This window comes from Gnatocerus cornutus, chromosome 2, assembly GCF_029298725.1.
Source record: "Gnatocerus cornutus isolate USDA-ARS CGAHR chromosome 2, icGnaCorn1.1, whole genome shotgun sequence".
NCBI classification, from domain to species: Eukaryota; Metazoa; Arthropoda; class Insecta; order Coleoptera; family Tenebrionidae; genus Gnatocerus; species Gnatocerus cornutus.
The window spans coordinates 20,134,769-20,156,293 of NC_142234.1; the positions used below are offsets into that span (position 1 = coordinate 20,134,769).

Here is a 21,525-nt window from a genome sequence, read left to right on the forward strand (position 1 = left end):
AAGAACTGTGCAAAAAAAAATTGATAGAATAGAATTCTCACCAAAGACAAGTTTATTCCAAATTGTTTCAATGAAGATTTCCCTCACCAAAAGCAATTTCGTAGCTTGTTAGAGGACCTGTGTCTTTTATATGCAAATCAGCTCAATTTAACCTTTCGAATATTATTAAAGTCCATAACTTTTGTCGAGCAGCGTATGATGGAAAGGAAGTTAGGGAAAGTGATATAACAAAATTGGGTTTAACAAATACATTCATATTTATTTAATATGCAATACAAAGAGAATCAATTCATATATTTCTATTAGAATATATTTATAATATAAAACAATTCCGGTATCTATTATTTACAGTATTTGTACTTTTGAGCAAATACTTGTATTGCATGTGTTTAAAAAAAATACGACTATTGTACATTGGTTGAGCATTTAGTAACTGTCATTGTGTAATGGCATTATTGAGGTTACTGTGAGTAGTTGTAGTTAAAAAAAATTGAAATGATTCTCTTATTCAAAGTACGCTGGACGCAAAATAGTTTCGATTTATAAACACATATACCATTAGATAAACTTTTCGAATATGTAATGTCCATGCTGTAGACTCGAGCAACTAAAATATTAATACTTTTAAAAATACAAATAAACTTTTTAAAACAGTCTACAAAATGGACACATTTGATTTAGAGATTGTCTCACAAACAGAAATTAGGGCGTTTCAAACACGTAAAATGCATAGGTTTCCAAATATCTAACTAAAAACATTTACAAGACAATTTAAAAAACCCTGTTCATTAATATCCCAGTCTTTTGGCTCTGCTCTTATTTGATACAACTGTTTCTTCAGAGTTACCAAGGATCTGAATTTTGATTTTTTAAATTAACGTATCACTGGAACCCTTAGTAACTTGGTACTAAAATTAGGCTCTCATACTATTGTAATTTGCGAGTGAGTAATAAACATACTAAAATGCAGTGTTAAAACATAGTAACAAAAAACTTAAAATATCATTAGACTATCAATGGCACTTAAATAATTTTTCGTATATTTCTATACCATTTCCGTTTGAAGAGATCGAGCTAACTTATTTTAGTAACACATCGAAACAAACAAATTTCATTGATTTTAGCTGCACTTAGTACAATATTTCTTATTACTAATATGAGTATTTAGAGTAGTTATACTACGTCGCTCGAAATGGAAGTTTATTGCAGAGTGAAACGAAACAATCACAACTCAAGACTCCATTTCGATGTTGTTAACAAAATGAAGAAACCATTTTCAGAACTGACTTGCGAGTTGACTGGAATGTATCTGTTGAACAGACATGTAGAGTTGGGAATGCAAATTTAAAATAAGGGATGTAGTTAAAATTCTCAGTCTTGCTGCCGGATGAATGATGATCAAATGATTGATGAGGGCGTCAGTCTGGAAAGGGTTTCCTGATAAAAATTAGCGTATAGGTAGAGTTAACAAAAAGTCACCCAACTGGGATATCACACAATCACTTAATCTCGCCTTATCTCTTTACAATTATATAGTAGGTTTAACACATTTTAGTAAAAATGATTTAAAAATTTAATTATATACATAAAAATGGCTTATAACTAATTAAATGCTATCACGTTTTATATAAGTCTTGTAGCTCAACAAAACTGGCTGCTACAGCCTTGTTCAATATCATATACATATAATTAAAAAAGGTAGGCCTGCACACCACTTTCAAATCCTAAACAGTTCAATATATATTCCTTTTTTACTAAAGTAATCGTATACAAATAATCTATATAAACAAATACATTTACAAAACGATTTGGTCATTAGTTAATTACATGATGGTTTTGACGGGACCTAGATCAGAATTAAATATGTACAATTTGCAACCGCTCACGTTCCTGGATCAAGTGAAATGAAATAACTGCTTCAAATTAGGTGTGTAGACCGACTATAAAAAGTTTAACTCTTAAGTAATAATTGTGTATATAGAATATATATCTATAAAAACTGTGGATCTTGTTAAGATTGAGTTCTCACACCATCACCTTTATGATTATGCGTATTTTGTAACATCCACCTGTACTTTAGCAGTCCCCAAACGTGTTATTTCACTACAAATCAGAGATCAAATTTCGAGAGGAAAAAATCTTTGAAATCTATGGCGCGGCGAAAATGCTTTTAGAACCCGTCAAACAGTTCTATCATTCTCTCTTGCCAATTTACATTAAAGAGATCACATAAGAGTAAAATCTAACTACAACAATAAAGTTATATTTATTTAAAGTACTTACTTCTTAAAAGTATTGCCACTATGTGAACAGGACACGATCTGGATAAAATTTAAAATACTTTTACATTTTACATATATTTATAGTATAGCATGTATACTTATCGCGTTAGTGTATGTGCTACATTCCGTATGTTACAGTGAACCAACCTCGTGGTTCTCAGCACCATGTGATAATCACTCAGCAAAATATCATTACGATATTTTATTGAAATCACCAATAAATATAACTTAACTAGTAAGATCAGTCCTTTTTGCTGCGAACTTAAGTAACAGCATCGGGTCAAGTCCATACACTGGCAAAGGGTCACCCAATACATGGACCCAGTTGCCAGCTAGCCGTTAGTCACTGAGTTGGCAAAGCGTTGGGCGGCTTAAATTCGGGATTTGCAGCCTGGAATTGGGCTACGCTTGTTGGAGGGTTGAAGCTCGGGGCATAACATTGAGGAAAATACAATTCGGGCTTTACCACGGTTGTCGGTGTTAGACCTCTTGGCAACATTCCATTGCTTAGTTTTCCTTCAGAACCTGTGGAGTCGCGGCGTGTCTTCGCTGCATGAGGATTCATGTGGTTATCTATGTGCTTTTTTACTTCGGGTTCGGTTGCGAATCTTCTTCGACAGTTGGGCATTGGGCAGCAAAATGGTCGATCACCTAGGAAAAGTTGAGATGAAGTTTCAAATTTTCTTAGTGTTAATAATGTTATTTTAATTAACTGTCCTTTGAAACAGGCGGTTAGACGCCAGAGACTCATTTGTGAGGTTCTTATTTAATTAGTGTCACGAGAGGAGCAGTTTCGTTGTTAGAAATTCAGTTATTAAGTTATAACAAAATCTCTCGAAATTGATTTGTTAGTTGGTACTTTTACTAACAATCGGAAATTTCTCCCGAAAATATACTTCGAGCCGGACGAATTTTTAACGCACCACAACAAATGACTGAGTGATGACCGTTTGCATTTTTAGCCATCATTTTTTTCGCGATTTTTTTAGCTAAGAACGTTCCTAGATTTTCCAAAAGTCAAAAGTTGCAGTTTTTCGCGAAAATTCATGACTAAAACTATGCCAAACTTTTTATATCGACAACGCGCTCATTTTTTAGAGTAAACTTAAGTTATTATTATATTATATTATTATTTCCAAAACAGTTTTTGGCCAATACCTCGTTTATTTATTAAGCAAACTCAACAAATTTGGGTCTCATTTTACGCTGAGTTCAAAAACATGATAATTTTTCAATTTTTGTCAACAAATAACCGAGTTATGGTCGTTTAAAATTTTGAGTTGTCGCCAAAGGGTCAAAGGTTCAAAACAATTCATGCTCGATATCTCGGAAACTATTTTAGATATTGAGATGCGGTTTGCGCCATCGTTTTTTTCGCAATTTTTTACATAAGACATAGTTCTTTGATTTTTCTACAGTCGAAATTTGCAAATTTTCGCAAAAATTCATGACTAAAACTATGCCAAACTTCTTATATCGACATCGCGCTTATTTTTTAGAATAAACTTAAGTTATTATACATCAGTGTACGCAGAATTTTACGCAGATTCCAAATCTGGGATCTAAATTAAGATCCGACAACAAATAACTGAGTTATGGCCGATCAAAGTTTTGGAAAGTTGATTTTCATTTTTTCTCATTTTTCCTAATTTTTAAAGTTAAATATCGCGGAAACTATTTGAGATATTGAGATGCGGTTTGCGCCATTCTTTTTTTCGGCTCATTTTACGTTAGAAAATGTTCTCAAAAGCCCAAAATTCGATAGTCGATTTTTCGCGAAAAAAAAATCCGACTCAAACGATGAAAATTTTTCATTTTTTTTATTTTTGGCCATAGCTTGTAAACTATTTGTCCGATCGATCTCAAATTTGGCCAGTAGATAGATTTCGAGCTCCTCTTTCGACTGATGTATAATTCAAAGCTATTAAACGTCGTTTTCATTTTGAAAACATTGATTAAAAATCACCCTAAAATCTCATTTTACGCAAAATGTCACGCTGAATCCAAAGCCGCAAGAATTTTTAATTTTCGTCAACAAATAACCGAGTTATGGCCGTTTGAATTTTTGGGTTGTCGTCAGAGGGGGCCAAATTTTTGAAGGTTCGAAACAATTCGTGCTCAATATCTCTGGAACTACGACAGATAGAAAGATGCGGTTTTTACCACCGTTTTTCCCGCGCCTTTTTACCTCAGAATCCGGTATTATATTTGCCGGAATTCGAAAATTTAAATTTCAAACGAATTTTATTTAGCAATCAAATCGATTTCTAAGGGGTAAAATTTAGTTAGTGTAAAAATGTAGGAATTTTCGGAATTTGAGAATGAAATTATGACTCCCAATTTTTGAAACAAACCTTGATGTGTCCTTGTGTGCTGATCCAAAATCGCCTTTTGTCGAAAATCCTTCCCGCATTGCCCACACTTGTAGGGCTTCTCCCCAGTGTGTATCCGCAAATGTTGATTCAAAATGGTCCTCTGCCTGAAATTCCTGCCACAGTAAACACACCCATACGGTTTTTCATTCGTGTGAATCCTTAAATGCTGCGTTAAATGCGACTGCTGTCGAAATCTCTTCCCACATTCCGGGCAAGGATACGGCCTCGATTCGATATGTATACACCCGTGTTGTAGTAAAGTCGATTTTTGCTTAAACTCTTTTTGGCAAATTGGACACCTAACATAAAGCGGCATTCCTGCAGATCTCCCGTGTTGAATTACGTCAGGTAAAACTTTCCCAGATTGTTGTTGCTTAAGATATTGCAACGCTCCAAAGTTTGTACTTGAGCCGAACACAGAATGGTTCATGCCTTTGGCATCTTTGAAATATGCAGGATATTGAAGATTACCAGAAACTCCATTGGGCGAGAAACATCCAGTGCGATCATTTTGAGAATTAGTATCACCATCGCCGTAAGTCGAAGCTACTTCTTCTTTACCTTCGTCTGGTGGAAACGGGACATCTTGCGGCCAGAGAGTCGGATTTATGCCGTTTTTGAAAACGAGATGAGGGCTCACATCTGGAAAGAAAAAATATTCTTAATCACACCCCAAATTGTCCCTTTTAACTAATCGGAAAAAATATGACAGGGGTACCGAAATTATCCAAACAGAAGTTGGTCAGGAGTTGAAATTACCTCCAAACTCCAAACCTTCTCCTCGGAGTAATTTAAAATTGAACATTTAGTTCGGTCGGCGGCGCGGTTATTAATTTATCCGTTACTTTACAATTCTACTTCATTTCCAAAATTTTCAATTTCATTGTGTGTCTTGTCATGAAAAAGTTATTCTAGGGCCGGAAAACGAGTTGCTGGTTGGGCTTAGTAAAAATAAAAACACTCGAAGAAAACTGAAGAAGAAGGAAAAATCGTTGTAATAAGTAACTAAAGGCTATTTATTTTTTCTGCAGAGAATTTTTGTAGGCCCCAAATTTAAAATGCGGCTCTGTGATATTTCCAATATTTTCCATTCGGACCTGTAATTTTGGAAGTTTCAATGCTAGGTCAATGAAATTTGGAGAGATTACTAGTTTTGACTTGTTAACTGTCTATCCCAAAGACCAAATTTTTTTAACAACAGACATGGATTTTAGAAATTTTCGTTCGTTTGTTTTTTCGAAATTTCCATCATTTTTCTCAAATATCTTGGCAAAAACTGACTCTACCGGCGACTTCTATAGTTCGTTGGGAAGCTCATTTAGTTACCTTTCCAATGATATGTTATAGAGTTTCATGATTTTGCAGGTTATTAAGCAAAACTGAAATACCAAAAGTGAACATGGAGTACTCAAAACAAAAATTTACAAATACCCCTGAATCCTGATCTGATGGAACAAAACACACAAGCCCTCTGCATAATGACCAATCACAGAGCCGCATTTTAAACTTGGCGCCTCCAAAAAAATCTCTCCAGAAAAAATAATTTTTTGTGGGACTGAAAATGCCCCTGAATGAAGCACACCAACACCGCTACAGTCAATTTAGGTTGCGAGTGTCCACTTTGACAGTTATTTCTTTATTTTCAAGGTTGAAATCTTAACTTTGAAAATTTTAAGATTACAAGGTTGGCATTCCCCAAAATTTGACATTTGCCAGTTTTGATATGAAGTGCTGTGCATCAAAGTTGTGTAATTAATTAGTGTGAACCCTTAAAGTTCCAAATGAATTGAAATTCCCTTCAGATGCGACTGCTGTTAAAAATCGGTAAGAAACAAATTTAATTCCTACATATTACATTGAATTTTCACGATCGTCTTTTGTAAGTACCCTAAAACCTAATTCACATAACACCGCCATTGCAACATTTGCAACAGAAATAAATTACACGATGAAAATTCTAGAATTTGTGACTTGGTGGACATTTGCAACCTAAACCAACCTTAAATGTATAAATCTATTTAAATCTTTCAAGTAGTTTCTAGCGCAGACATGTGTTTATAGAGCCACCTGCAATTAAAAATTATCTTGATTGCTTGTTAGTTCATAAACTTGAAGGGTTTATTGTTGATTAACGCACAATACATTGAGCAAATATTCGGATTTAATGCTCAAACGGTTGTAATTATTTAACGTGATTGACGTGACCACCAGATTTATTTATTATTATTGAAAAAAACGTCCTACGACCTACATTTGTCTATTTGCCCATTTCTAAAGAGCGGTATTTCGTTGGGCCAACCTACTCCGGCCCCCTATTCATTCCGGGGCGCTATTATTACATCGCGAGCATGAATTTAGTTGTTAGTGTAGTTCACTAAAACTCATGAACCAGGATTTATTACATTAATCCATAATGCCCGATTTTAAGCTAGTTGCAGCTAGTTTGAACTAAACTAGAGAATTCCGAGAACTCCTTTACACCCCGGAAGTTGGATCATCTCTCTTCAAATTTAATATTCGCAGCGGATGCAAAACTAGCTCTCCAAAAATTTGTTTAAATGTGAATACAGAAACTCTGTTTATTGACTGAGCGCGATATGAATTTCATGAGCTTTTTGACATGTTGCAATAAGCTCTTGTTATTGAATGCAGTTTTCTTTAATCTGAATCCGAGTTTACGGTTGGTTCATTAGTGATGACTCGCTTTCATGTTGTAAACTGTTTATTCAAAAAAAATAAGTTCATTTGTTGTTTGTGTTAACGAAAAGTAGTAAATTATTTAAATTGGACTCTGTAAGCTCGCGAGTAGTTAATGTGATCATAATGAGAGGTCGCTGGCTATCACAAAGCTCGTAGAGTGTGGTTTACATACACGTGAAGTGTCCTTTTATTTAGTTGTCCAACACAACAAGTCTAACATGAAATGGCAAAGTTTGAACTTCAATCTTCTTACACATAACGCCCGTATAAGTTTGTCCGCCTCACCTCACTCGGGACACCACCGTGATCGTGGGTCAATGCGGCGCTGCCGACCGTCTTCAGTTCAATTTTAAGTTACTAAGAAAAAATCTGATTGAAACAAAGTGCCCAGTCAACGATATCGACGTCGAATTAAAAAAACATTAGCAACAACGACATCACAAAAAAATTAATGAAATGTTGGGAGTGCAGCAGACCAACTCTAACCGCCCGAAAGAAGAAAATAGATCACGGGGCCGCGAGAGTGGCCGCCTTTGAGGAAGGGCGCTCGCCTTGGTGTGTGCGGACGTGCTGGTTGAGGATGGCCTTCTGGCGGAAGTGTTTCCCGCACTCCGGGCATTCATAGGGCTTCTCACCGGAATGGATTCGCAGGTGCTGATTCAGGATGGCCCTCTGTCTGAAGGTGCGCTCGCAGTACACGCACGCGTACGGCTTCTCATTGGCGTGGATACGTAGATGTTGCGTTAGATGACTTTGTTGTCGAAACCGCTTCCCGCACTCCGGACACCCGTATGGTCTGCTGTCTGTGTGGATACGTTCGTGTTGCAGAAGCGTCGATTTTTGCTTAAAGTCTTTGCCGCAAGTCAAACACTTGAATAGTCTTAGTTCGCCACCGAGGCCGTTTTTGCTCTGTTTCAAACCCGACTGTTGCTGTTGGATCACGTCAGGGAGACTCGCTGATCTCAAGTCTTGCATGTTGCTCGAGTATTGGTCCAGCTGACCGTTTCCTGAAACAAAAGAGTTTTTAACTTAAAGTGAAAATGGAGATCTGTTCAAGAAAATTAATTTCATGTGGTTGCAAGTGTGGGTGAAGACATTCGTCATTGATAAATCTCTGTGTGAATCTGACTTCTTGTTTAAATGCGACGAGGTTTCTTTGCAATGAGATTAAATCTACGGTAGTCCGAAATTAGCATGCAATCATTTGTCAACACGCTGTGATAGCAACAAGAAGTTGAGGACCAGGTTGAGTTATATCTCTTGTAATTTAGGTCAGAATTCAGAAATATTCTTAAAACTGCTTTTAACTGTTTAAACTGTGTTGAAAAAACCATTAAATAAACGTACTACAAATCTTTTAAAATTAATGCTGCCTTGATCGAACAAAAAGAAAATTTCATTATCTTTCTCGTGGTTTGATCTCAACTCTAAAAACTTTGAATTTTAACTGAAATGGGCCAAAAATGTTAATCTCACGTTGCTTGCTTCTCCCTTTTAAATTAATTCTTTGAATTGTTTAATTTCTTTGGATTTGCATCCCATCAAAGCTTTTTCTTGGATTCTTGGAATTGTTTGGTTACTTTGGATTTATTGCAGTTTGAGTTTTTGAAAAACTAACGAACTAAAAATTTCCATTTTTTTTTAGTAAAAATTTGTCTTAATTCTGGTAATTTTTACCGTGCGGCAACGAAATTTGGGGATTTTAGTAGTTTGCACTTGTTTATCACTTCCCACAAATTAGAACGTTGTAGAGCAGAGAAGACAATTTTTAGAAATTCTTATTTTGCAAACGAACTAAAAATTCCCATTTTTTTTTTTAATAAAAGTTTGTAATTCTGGTAATTTTTACGCTAGGGCAGCGAAATTTGGGGAGTTTACTGTTTTGAACTTGTTTAACACCTCCGCTAAATTAGAAAATTGTAGACCAAAGGACACAGTTTTTAGAAATTTTTATTTTGCAAACGAACTAAAAATTCCCATTTTTTTTTAATAAAAATTTATAATTATGGTAATATTCACATTGTGGCAATGACATTTGGGGATTTTACTAGTTTGAACTTGTTTATCACCTCCCCCAAATTAGAAAGTCGTAAAGCAGCAAAGACAGTTTTTAGAAATTTTTGTTTTGGAAACGAACTAAAAATTCCCATTTTTTTTAAATAAAAATTTGTAATTCTTGTAAATTTCACGCTATGACAATGAAATTTGGGAATTTCAGTAGTTTGAACTTGTGTATTACCTCCCCTAAATTAGAAAGCTGTAGAGCAGAGAAGGCAGCTTTTTTGAAATTTCTATTCTGGACACTGATTAAAAATTTCCAATTTTTTTAAATAAAAATTTGTAATTATGGTAATTTTCACGCTGTGACAATGAAATTAGGGGATTTTAGTAGTTTGAACTTGTGTATTATCTCCCCCAAATTAGAAAGCTGTAGAGCAGAGAAGACAGTTTTTAGAAATTTTTATTTTGCAAATGAACTAAAAATTCTCATTTTTTTAATAAAAATTTGTAATTCTGGTAATTTATACGCCATGGCAATGAAATTTAGGGATTTTACTAGTTTTAACTTCTGCATCACCTCCGCCAAATTACAAAATTGTAGACCAGGGGAGACAGTTTTTAGAAATTTTGCCTATTTACTTTACTACGATGATCAAGAATTAAGCTGTTGTCAAATATCGTGTAAACCTGATCTTTTTTTCTATTTTTTCCCCGAAATTTAAAGCCCATGAGAAGTTTAAGATCAAATTTCTCAACTTATATTTAGTTCGCAATTTATATTTTTCTATTTAAAATTGGGTCTTACTGTTGCAACCCACGGAACATCATGTAAATTTCATGTTTTTTCCATAAGACAAGTTTGTGATTTCTTGCAAATTAAGATCTTGGTATTGCTTTTAGTTTAGCAGGTGCCGGATGTCATTTTTTACCCAGACAATTTGCTAAAGTGCTCAAATTATCCTCAATCTCATTATCAAGTTGATAAACTGTTTTTGCTGCGATTTCTTGGACTTGAACTTGACTCCAAAGTTTCCCATAAAATTATTCCAACATTGCATTCAGGGTGAAAGGACTTTTTTCTCATTTAGTCCGAAGTTCCTACATGGAAAAAGTAATTATAAATAAGCTTTCCGATCCGAACAAAAAAGTCATTTTGTCGCTCCACATCGTGGTTTTACCAGGTCAATTAATTAGCGAAAGATTCCATCGAGTTTTGCTTTACTGTAAATTTTGAGCGAAAATGCGTAGAAAATGAAGGGTGATTTATCGCGATCCGACTCTGATAAATCTCGGTGAGAATGACCCAAATTATTGGCTGATAAACAAGTAATTTAGTGTAATTGTTACCGGTCCCTCAACAGCTGGTATTTCAATCAATCTCGATGGTATTTTTCTTGCTTTTAGATGCTGCAGTTTTTAGTTTTAATGACTTTGTTTCATGTACTCCTCGTCAGATCCCGATTTGGAACGTAAGTCACCCAGATCTCATTTAGATAAAAATATAATTTCACGTAAATTTAACTTCAAACTGAAGTTCTGTATCTCAGTGTCTCGAGTTACATTCGAGAAGTCTAATAAACTTGGCGTGACATGTAGTTTTGTCGCAGACAAAGCATTTTATTTTACATTTGCCGTTTGGCTAAACTGGGTTGTGGATATTACCTTCTCCTCCAAGGCTGGTCAGCATGACCCCGGGCTGCTTCAGATAGTGCAGCGCAGAGAAGCTCCCGGCACCTAGCATATGTGGAGGAACAGGAGGAGGTGCAGCCGGCGGGGGCGCTCGGGCATACTGTTGATATGCTTGCTGTTGTTGGAGATCTGTAGGAAAGCATTGCGACGCAGGCCGAGGCTCTAAGTCCATAGTAGGTTGATCAGGTTGTATTTCATCGTCTCGCGGTTCCGCCTGAGTTGCCGGATAAGGAGAAGGAGCAGGAGAAGGTAAACTTTGGTCTCTGGGAGGAACAGCGTCTGCTTCGACTCCAAGTGGTACAGTGGGACCGCAGGCTTGTTGGGGGCTACCAGCACCTCCGGCACCTGAAGTGCTTTGTTGTGGTGGTGGATACGCATCCTGGGCGCCCCATTGACTTCTAGTTTGATCCATGCCATCTTTGTATAAGACGTAGGGAGCCGCCGTGTCTGGAACGAAAACGGAATGTTAGATCATGCATATTAAAATAATGTAGTGGTAATAAGCCGTGAAAATGAATGCTGTCTATCTTCGCAGGCGGGCATCCGCAAAATGTTTCTTATACTTTCAGTTTCCGCACATAAATTATGAACATATCGCATTAGGAACACGTACTAATTCAGGAGCATTAATGTAGTGTCGTAAAATTATACGATCAACTAAATCATATCAAAAAACAATTTCTCGGTAATCATACATTCATCAATAGACTAGTAATAGAATGTAAGAAGAAAGACGAGTGCTCATAATAAAAATTTTAATGTGCATTAAAACACCATTATCTTTCAATTTACTACGATTCTTTGTATATCGGAAAATACAACAACGACCAGACTAGCGTTAAATATAAATGCCTGCTAGAGCTTAATGATTTTTTGCTGCTTGATTAATTGGAATTTAATGAAAGAATTAAACATTGTAAACTGAATTCAATTTTCCATTACGATTTTAGTCACCGCCAGCAAAAATTGCGGAAACCCGCTCAAACTTCAGCTAGCAAGATCTTAATTTTCGACGATTAATGACGAGTTTTGAGGTTGACATTTCACAAACTTTTGTTAAATGCATAGTTAATGAGGGTTTAAACTTCCCTTCATACGAGCCAAAGTGTTGACTGTAGGGAATCTACCACAAAGGATCTGAAAAATGTGTCTGCGTCGTTTATCAGTGCGAGAAAAATTCTCTTTGAAAGAAAAACTCGAATCAGTTTTCATTAATTGAAATGAAGGAAAACGCATCCTCGAAGCGTGCTGCAAAATACCAATATTTCCGGGGAAAATCACATCGAATATCATGTTTTTCAGTTTAAATATTCTGTTTGTTTTACTGCGGAACAGTGAATATTTATAGGCTTTGGACTTAATAGGTTGAACCGTTCTAAAGTTGTTTAGCATATTTTTGTACTTTCCTATCGTATTCACGACAGACAACCAACCTTCAGCTTCTTTGCGGAAGAAAGTGGAAAAATTTTACCTGTTGTGGCGCTCAATTTTCAATTTTTATCGGAAAAGTAATTATAAATAAGACTCCATTAAATATGAAGATAGAACGTAAAAAAATGTTCAAGTATTTTGGAGAAAGATTATATAAATATAAGTTATAATTTTTAAAATATGTCTAAGATCACTGTCACGACTATACAGGGTCCGGCAACACTTGTGTCCACCCCCAAAATCGTCTTTAATTTTAAAGATAAAATTTTCAAAATTTGCATTCGCTCACAGTTGACAAAGCTCTAGAAGCTGACGCAAAAATTTGTTTTGTATCACTGATAGTTTTGGCGTCGCGACGCCTTAAAAATGTAATTTTTAGTTAATTGTGAGAGTTTGTGATATCAACCCCTAATTTCATTTTTTTTCAATATAAATGTGTAAAAAATATTTCAGCTGTTATTTTAGATTCAATGCAAATTGTCTTCAAAATTTTGTAAATTAACGATTTCTGGTGTCCATAAAGTGCAACATGCCCGTGTTAATCAAAATTAACCTTTATAAGAGTGAATGAAGTGACTTGTGAAATTTTGGTGTAAACGTAGTTTGCTACTGCGCTGTCAGAATTTTGAAAACTAACTTGATAAAACAGCGTTTTTTTCGCAAATTTTAAACACAATTTGCATTAGATTTAAAATAAAAACTCAGATATTTGTATCACAGTTATGTTGAAAAAAAAATGAAATCGCGAATATTTCCGCAAGAACTCAAAAATCGCTAAAAATTATACTTCTTAGGCGTCGCGACGCCAACCAAACCGTGATAAAAAACAAATGTTTGCGTCAGCTTCTAGAGCTTTGTCAACTATAAGCGTATGCAAATTTTCAAAATACTAACTTTAAAATTAAAGACGATTTTGGGGGTGGACACAAGTGTTGCCGGACCCTGTACAGTCGCGTCCAAATAATTTTGGACATTTGATTATTGTCACTTTTGACAGTATTGATTGAAACTTGCACGTCAATTTGACAGTAATGCATTGACTACATTTAAATTTTTAAAATAACAATAAAATAATGTTCAAAATGATTTGTTCACGACTGAAAATTTTCAAAAATTTCAAAAATTGGAAATTTCACGTTCATGATTAAATTTTTTTAAATAATGCCGCAGTAGTATTGGATCCTAAAAATGGCTCTCGAATTAAGAACTTCCGAATTTAGTTTGGAGGTTCGGAAGAGCAGGAAAAAAATTAAATTCAAAATTCCATATGAGACCTTTTCAAACCTTCTAGATTTTCCAAAATTATCTACTCCTACTATTTCAGGACTGCTAAAATTTCTAAAAATCGGAATATATACTTGGTCCTAAAATTCCAAAGCTCTTCGTCAAGACCTTCTAGAAGACGTCCCAATATTTAGTTTCTTAGAAAGTCTTCTATCCTTAAAATTTGTCATTTTTCTTAATTCAAATGAAATTTCCGAGCCTACGGCGCGCAAACTGGCGCAAAATTTTGCATCTGCGCCAATTTATAACCCCCCGACCGAGAAACCTCTTTGTTCCCCTCAAAAATGTTTACCTGCATTAATAATTTCCGCTATAAATCAAAGCAGCAATTAGCAGATTTGCATTTACATAAACAGCAGTTCCGTGACGTCATTTTCGTGTCTTTCGAAGCCCCATGAACTTCTCGTCTTCAAAATGTTTTCAAAGAATTCCATCACCATTTAGAACACCGTGGAACCAAATTTTAATAACAACCAATTTGCAAACCTCATTTCTGTGAGGTGCAAATTTTCCAGCAACCGGTTTTGCGACTGAAATTTTACTCCCAACCTCAGATAAGAAACAATATAAATCAGTTTGATTATTCAGTTTCGGAGTCAGCGAATAATTCACATGAAATTCCAGCTTGTGAAATTACATCTACATTTTCGTATCGTGTCGAAGCGGACAGAAATCTAAAAGTAAAATTGAAAACCGGTACGACTTTACCTATCCCAAGTTTTTTTTCGTGTCTAAAATTATGTAAAACGGATTTGACTAAAGAAACCTGATACTGTGGCTAGGTCAACATGGAGAACGTTAGAGCAGCATTCCTTCAGTTTTGGTGGATGCCTAGTTTGATTAATCGTCGATTCGACTTTTTTGTCGTCGTTATTAATATAAAGAAAGGTGAACTGAAGCGTTATTAAAGTAATTAAGAAACTGGAGCTAGTTTTTGTTGATACCTTTCTAATACCCGCACTTTTACGCTGATTTGATAAATTTATATCTACAGGCACTAAACATGTAATTATGATGCTCTGAATTAATTAAACGCAAAACAGGCCTGTTATTGTTTATATTTGAGCTAAAAACGATAAAATCAAGGGTACGGTCATGACTGCATTTCCAATGTAAAGTCGCGTTGTTTTATTTTTTATAATTAACATCTTAGGTGGAAATATGCATTAATAACTCCACCATTTTGACCGTGCAGCAAAAACTCGTCGGATAAAGTTCAAGAGCAGTATGGAAATTAAGTTAACACACGAAAATCTCAGACTAAAAGCGGCGGAGTAATCAAAGAGCAAATATTGTTGTTTTGACGATGCATATTTTTAACTAATTAACCACTTTCTCTAAAATTTATTACGATTCTGATTACGCTGCAGATGCATTTATTAGCCGAATTTCAATGTCAGCAAAGCTCTATCTAATCGCCCGATGACAACAAATAAGATAGGTATACTACAAAGATAAAATTATGCAAATCTATTTATAACAGCAATTATCACACAAGTCATCACTTTTTCTCTTGCACAAATGATGACCTTAGTAATTATAATTAACGAACGCATTCTTTTTCATTTTGGTGAATCAGATTTTGATTGATTGCGCTTTGCACAGTAGCCAAAACAAGGTAAACAGCAACAGTTTGTTTTAATACAGTTACATAATTAAGTTGATGAAGGCTGTCATGAAATAAATGTGATTCATTATCAGTTCATAATTAGCACTGCATGTACCCTAATTATGGAAGATAAGCCTGAAATTTTATCAAATATGTGCAAAATAAAATATTTCGTCAAAGAATGTCTTCAATGTAAATATGCGTGCCCTGATGCAATAACCGAAAATTACTACTTCTAGCACAAAGATCTAATTTTTTTCCTAGGAGGTGTGTATCATGGTTCGTTTATTTTTCGATTAATGATATTCAATAGCACCGGTCACCACCCAATAAAATATGCCAAAGGATAGACCTCCAGACGACATTATTAACAAACAGGTTTTTAGAAGTTCAGAATATATTACGTTATTTTATCGGTTTTGACTTGGGATTCTTTGGACTGCAAATTTGTTCAATGACTTGGATAGTACTGTAATTACATTTTTCGCCAACTTACAATTTCGTGCGTTTTAAGCTGCATTAGTATGATGAGAATTTTGCAAATATGGGGATGTTTATGCGCCTTAAGCACGCGAACGATTTTTTTTCGATGCATATTTATAAATTGGGTATTACACCACTTTCGCAGGAATGTAATTTTAGTTGGTAGAATGGGAAATTTTTCATTTTTTCACCTCAGCAGTTGGTACTCTTTGTGACTTTGTTTAGACGAAATTTTGGCGTTCGTTTTCACCCAAAATCATTTTTTTCTCATTCGTATTTTACTAGCGTCGGAACAAAAAATTTTCAATTTTCAATAAATAGAACAGCGCTGGTTTCAAACAGACATTTTAATTATTCTTCTTCGTTGAACGCTATTCGATATTTCCCTTTCCAAAACCTCTGATTTTTACGATTGCAAGCACGAAAAACTGTGGAAAAAACTACAAACATTTACAACAATTATTTCGAAAACTGCAAATTTCGATTCCACGTAAGTGGCATCGCCAACAAGTTTACAATAAAGAGATGATTGATGCACCAAGACGAATTTATTTGCAAAACGGTGTATTAATTTTTTTGATCAATTTACACCTTTTGCTCCAAGCGTGTTTCCAATAAGAAAACAGTGAATCCTGCTGGATGACTCAATTTGTGGTTCTATTGTTAAAATTTTGTTGGGAAATTTCTTAAGAGCTAAAAATGGCGGTGCTTTTCGAATTGGCTGAGGATTCTTTTGGTGGGACCACAGATAATTTATTTTCGAGCGTTGGTGTGTAGACACCTGATTTCGAAATAAAGTCAATGAATTGTTACGCACCGGAAATTCTGAAGATGTTTGTCTCCGTGACGTGGATTTTTTAGGATTTATAGTGGATAGAGTATGAAATTGGGTGTGAAAAATGTGCAAAAATAAGTGTTGCGTGGGCAAGAAGAGCGTGCACGCATGCATAATGCATCACGATCGTGGTAGACAGCAGACAGCATCACGAAGTGTGTTAAGTTTGCAAATTCCTTTTGTTCGTTTCGGCGTTTCTCGCGCAGAAAACAACAAAACAAGAGCGAAGGAAGACAGAACGGGTCAGCGGAAGTGTGCGTCTCGACGTCGGGCATTAGTCCCGACGCGATGCGTGTGTGGTAAGACGAAGAGAAGAGAAGAGAAGAGAGGACGCGGTGGTGGTGTCTGGGGCGCCTACCTTGAGAGATGCAGTACATGATCTGCCTAGGCACCTTGAGGCCGGCGGCCAGACACGCCGCGAACGACGCGGAGAAGTTGATGGCCATCCCGTGGAAGTCACCGTCGCGGCGGGTACTCGTAGTCACTCACAGGGGGCACGCACCACATGGCACTGGCACTGGGAGCGCGCGCGATGCACTCGGGGGCGATGCAGCGGCCGCGGCCTCGGCAGCATCCATTTGGGGCGACGCGGACACGAGCAGCATTAACCGAGCTGGCTGCATACGATTTCGCCCAAGTTTCGGCTCGGTGGCGGGGATGCAGACGCTGGTGGGTCGGCGGAGTCGGCTGCCGACGACCTCATGGCTCGATCTCGCGAGATGAGGAGCCCGCGCTGTTGCCGCCGTTCTCTGCCCGTCTGGCTGCACTTCACCACCCACCTCACCCCCTCCGTCCTATGCACGTGCATCGCGCCGGCCTGCTGCACCCGAATCAATATCACACATTATCACAAAAAACTGACCCGACTTGAAGCGGGGCTTTGCACCTTGCCGAGCTCGCCGAGACGCGCCAGCTAGACTATGCCCCGACGACCACCGAAACCTGCACCCACCGGATCCTCTATGACACCTACACGGACTCACACTCAGTCCTCCAACACCAACCACCCTCCTAGACAAAGACATTGCAGCTTTTGATACAAACCACACGCCGAACTTTGCACAAGAAGACATGCATTAACATACGTGCATCTCTTCGTAAACATAACGAACTTGCTGCAAATTTTACACGAAATGGTGGATGCCACCATTCGTTTCAAAGAAGTGTGGCAAACTTATTGTAATAACTTGATAAAACTACTTGAAGTAGTCATTTATCCTCAAAGACCTACATGATGGTGCAGTTAAAACATTACGAGTTAATCAGTAACCGAATAACAGGTAGATCTACTACAATTTCTTGTATTTCTCACATGTTAAGACCATTGAGTTGGTAGAACCAGTGGGTGTTCGTACTGACTTTAATTGTGTTGGGCGTAATGTTATTTCATGGTTTCTACAACTGGCAAGTTGTGTTACGGTTCTAGTTTCTTAAGGTTCCTCAGGGAACTGATCTAAGTCCGTCGTTAATTCCATAAAACTGCGAAAAAGCTCTGAAAAAAGCTCGAAAATTATTGTTATTATTCCTCATTTTGATCTAACAGACTCCACAGTGTAATCAGTTTTTTGTCTTACAAGAAATTATATTCCACATATCAAAGAGACTCACCAGGAAATCGTTTTTACATGTTGCGAATTCCTGCTTTTGCTACGAACTTCTTACAGCTCGCACTAATGTTAATTAAATGCAAATATGTAAGTAGAGTGGAAAATGAATAATATTTATCAAAATCGATGATGTTTCAAATGTTGGAAAGCTAAAATTTTCCACTTTTTGAAAGTTGAAGAGGAACTTCTTAATTTTAAATAACAGGATTTAGCCTCGAGAACTCAAAAAACTTCGAAGAAGTAGAAGTATCCAAAAGTGTCCGGGCCTGCACCTTTTTTTCATACTTGATATGCAAATATGCCAAATCATAATTCGATCTCAAACGTATTTAATTAAATTACATACAGAAGATGGCGCATTTGCATTTTCCATAAAACTCGCTCGGCGCAAATGAGCCAATCTCTTCTATTCTCGCTAGTTTTTGTGCGGTTTGAGCAGCAATTGAAACTCAGTTTTCTTCCCAATCATACCAATTTCTTCAACAATAGAAACGTTGTCCCAGCGCAAAAAGTGATATTTACGACAGAAATAATCCGTTAATATGCAACAGATCAGCTAATTAAAACCGTACATTCGTTCTTCTACACCTCGTACTCCTGTAGTACCATTAACACGTAAACCTTATTTATGGATGCTTCCTGGCTTGTGCCTGCATTTGCATAAATAAAAGACAATGAATGTAACGATACTGAAGAAACTGGGAAAGTACTGTTTCTAGTTAGGACGTCGAAATAATTTCCTGCGGAACTAAAGCCAACACTCACTGGAAACAGGACTTGGGACATTTGCAGGAAGTTGAAATGAGTGTACCGCTCGTGTTCTGGTTCTTCTCGGATTATTTGTTTAATTTTTTATGTGAAAACAGTTATTGGTTATTATTGGTCTTGTCATTGTTAGCGAGAGTAATTTTTTTGGCGATTTCTATCCAGTCATGTTATTTTCAGCTCTCTTTCCATTTCCGAGAAACTAGAAAGGGGCTAATCTGTCGATTGATATAAATAAATAACTCTTTTCTTTGCAGGTTTTTTAGAATGTCCTATAATCTCGAGTAAGTTGTTGAAAACACGTCAATATCTGAGATTTTTGAGAATTTATTCGAGTCTAGGGAAAATTCTGCAGCGTGATTAGGTCGTAAATCTACTGTAACTACTATCTGAAAATAATAATGGCTATTCTTCAGCTGATAGACGTAATTTACAACGCTCGTCGCCAGTTATCAACACATTTACAAAGAAAGAAACGTATAACTCGTTACGGGAAACTGAACATTGCGATGCATCATGAGCGTGGTCAACACCAAAAACTTCAAGTTGTAATTTACTCAAGTCCGGTAATTCGCTCATTCCTCAAGTTCACCTCACTTTCCTTTAGAGTTAAAATATAGCTTTGTATCTCCCTGTTGTGTAATTCGTATGTAAATTTCAACACTTCCATACATGAAGAAGTACATTTAATGGAGATAAATTACTCGCCACGAAACGATGTAGTTCTCGGTAAAACAAATTGCAAATCCATCAAGGTTTGTTCGGCGCAATCTTTGTCAACACAAGAAGTGTTTTGTCGCATAACTCCGACTTCACGTGTTGCTACTCGAGGTTTATGATGCCATGAAGTCCGCGAGCAACTTGCAAAATACACAGTAGTTTGCGATTGCGTTGGTCCGGAGTTACTAGAGAGAGGAAGAGAAGTTGTGTTTGTCAACAAATCATCTCTGAACTTTGGAGACTTGCATTACCACATTTAGTCTTATTGTAGCAACAACTAAGAGGAATAAATTGTGTCAAACTATGCGTAGGTCAGGCCAGAGAATGGCTTTAATTAGCTTCTGGGGGCGGCGACAGTGTAACTACGTTGAAAAAGATTTTTTGTCGAAAGTGTTTTGTGAGCGCGCAAAGTAAAAAATCTACATGCATAGAAACACAGCTTGCCATTTTAGACTAGTGAATGTAGATACAAGTGTATTAGTTTTCAAAATCTGTATTTTGTATTCAATTCAGTGCTGAAAGATAAAAGTTCGTTTTCGCTTAACTCTACAATGGGGGATTTTTTAGTGCGAAATTGATTCGATAAGCTCAACTAAAGCTCTCTTCGGTGACAAGCTTTTTTGAGTATCAAATGAGGAACTATAAAATAAGAAGTTCTGTTGGTAGCCTTGCTCTGACAATTTCAGGTTAATTAATTGTTATGGCGTCATGTCATTATTGACACTTTTAAAATGTCAGACGCATCAATGCTACCAACACCAAAAAACGTGATTTTTTAGGAAAGAACTGAACGTTGTTTTTCCTGCTGAGATTTTTTTTAGAAATCAGCAAGATTTTAAAGGATAAGTTAGATACATGTAATGGTATAAATGACAATTTTGATTTTGAATTTAATTTGGAATTTTATAGCCCGATTTTGACAGCTGCCAATTTTGAGATTATACAAGGAAACTATCTTGAAATGCAAAAAAATGGAAATCAAGAGTACCTACGTCTTTTGATTTATTATTGATTATTGATTATTATTTATTATTGACTGTTTTCGTCAATCAAAGCCATGACTTGAACTGTCAAAGCCAACTGCCAAAATTAAGTGGTACAACTCTTGAACGACATAATTGTAATCTAGTCCAAAAATGAGACTGTTGAACTACTACTAGGACGATATTACAACTACCAATAATAGGCAGTTAATAAATTATTAATCTACAAGGAGTAACAATAATTATTATTATGCCTACTTTGAAAGCCTGTTTTACACAGCTCAATTTTTGAAAAAATGCAGTCAAGACTCGTACCATTTTACTTTGGCCGCCGCTGTATAAAAAACCTGCTACTCTGCTTTGAAAATAACAAAAACAAGTTTATTGTTGATGCTTCCACAATTTGGTGACAATCTGACTAATGTGACATTCCGCAAAAAATTAGTATTGACCAATAACAAAGCCGCATTTTGAATTTTCTGCCTACAAAAATTCTCTGCAGGAAAAATGAGGTTTAATGTGGCAGGAAATTAGTTGACCCAGCCTCTAATTTTCATCGATTATTGTGTTGGAACAATACCAATATTTACTTTCTAAAACAAACTTAAAAGAAGTCCTCTGCAGTAGTGCCATCATTAAAGAAGACTTTATAAAAATTGGTATAACTTTTTTAATTTGTGAGACAATTACTCTAATTACAGACGTTTAAGATGAAATTATGACTTTGCATATTCCGTATTATACAAATTGGCTTCCTATTT

General features: G+C 36.2%; 1 protein-coding gene across 2 annotated transcripts; it reads right to left on the reverse strand.

The window, feature by feature from the left end:
* Positions 1 to 2,622: 2,622 nt before the first annotated feature.
* On the reverse strand, positions 2,623 to 17,298 carry jim (zinc finger protein jim). 2 transcript variants are annotated; one of them, XM_088050403.1, is made up of 5 exons: positions 17,048 to 17,298; positions 11,021 to 11,494; positions 7,993 to 8,364; positions 4,637 to 5,299; positions 2,623 to 2,933 (listed from the first exon to the last, which is right to left on the reverse strand). In XM_088050403.1, exons 1-5 carry the CDS (start codon positions 17,133 to 17,135, stop codon positions 2,626 to 2,628), a joined length of 1,905 nt encoding a protein of 634 aa, XP_087906529.1. In that variant the 5' UTR covers positions 17,136 to 17,298; the 3' UTR covers positions 2,623 to 2,625. The 2 variants fall into 2 exon arrangements, with proteins under 2 accessions (XP_087906529.1, XP_087906527.1); XM_088050401.1 differs by having other exon boundaries at positions 7,909 to 8,364.
* Between the last annotated feature and the right edge of the window lie 4,227 nt (positions 17,299 to 21,525).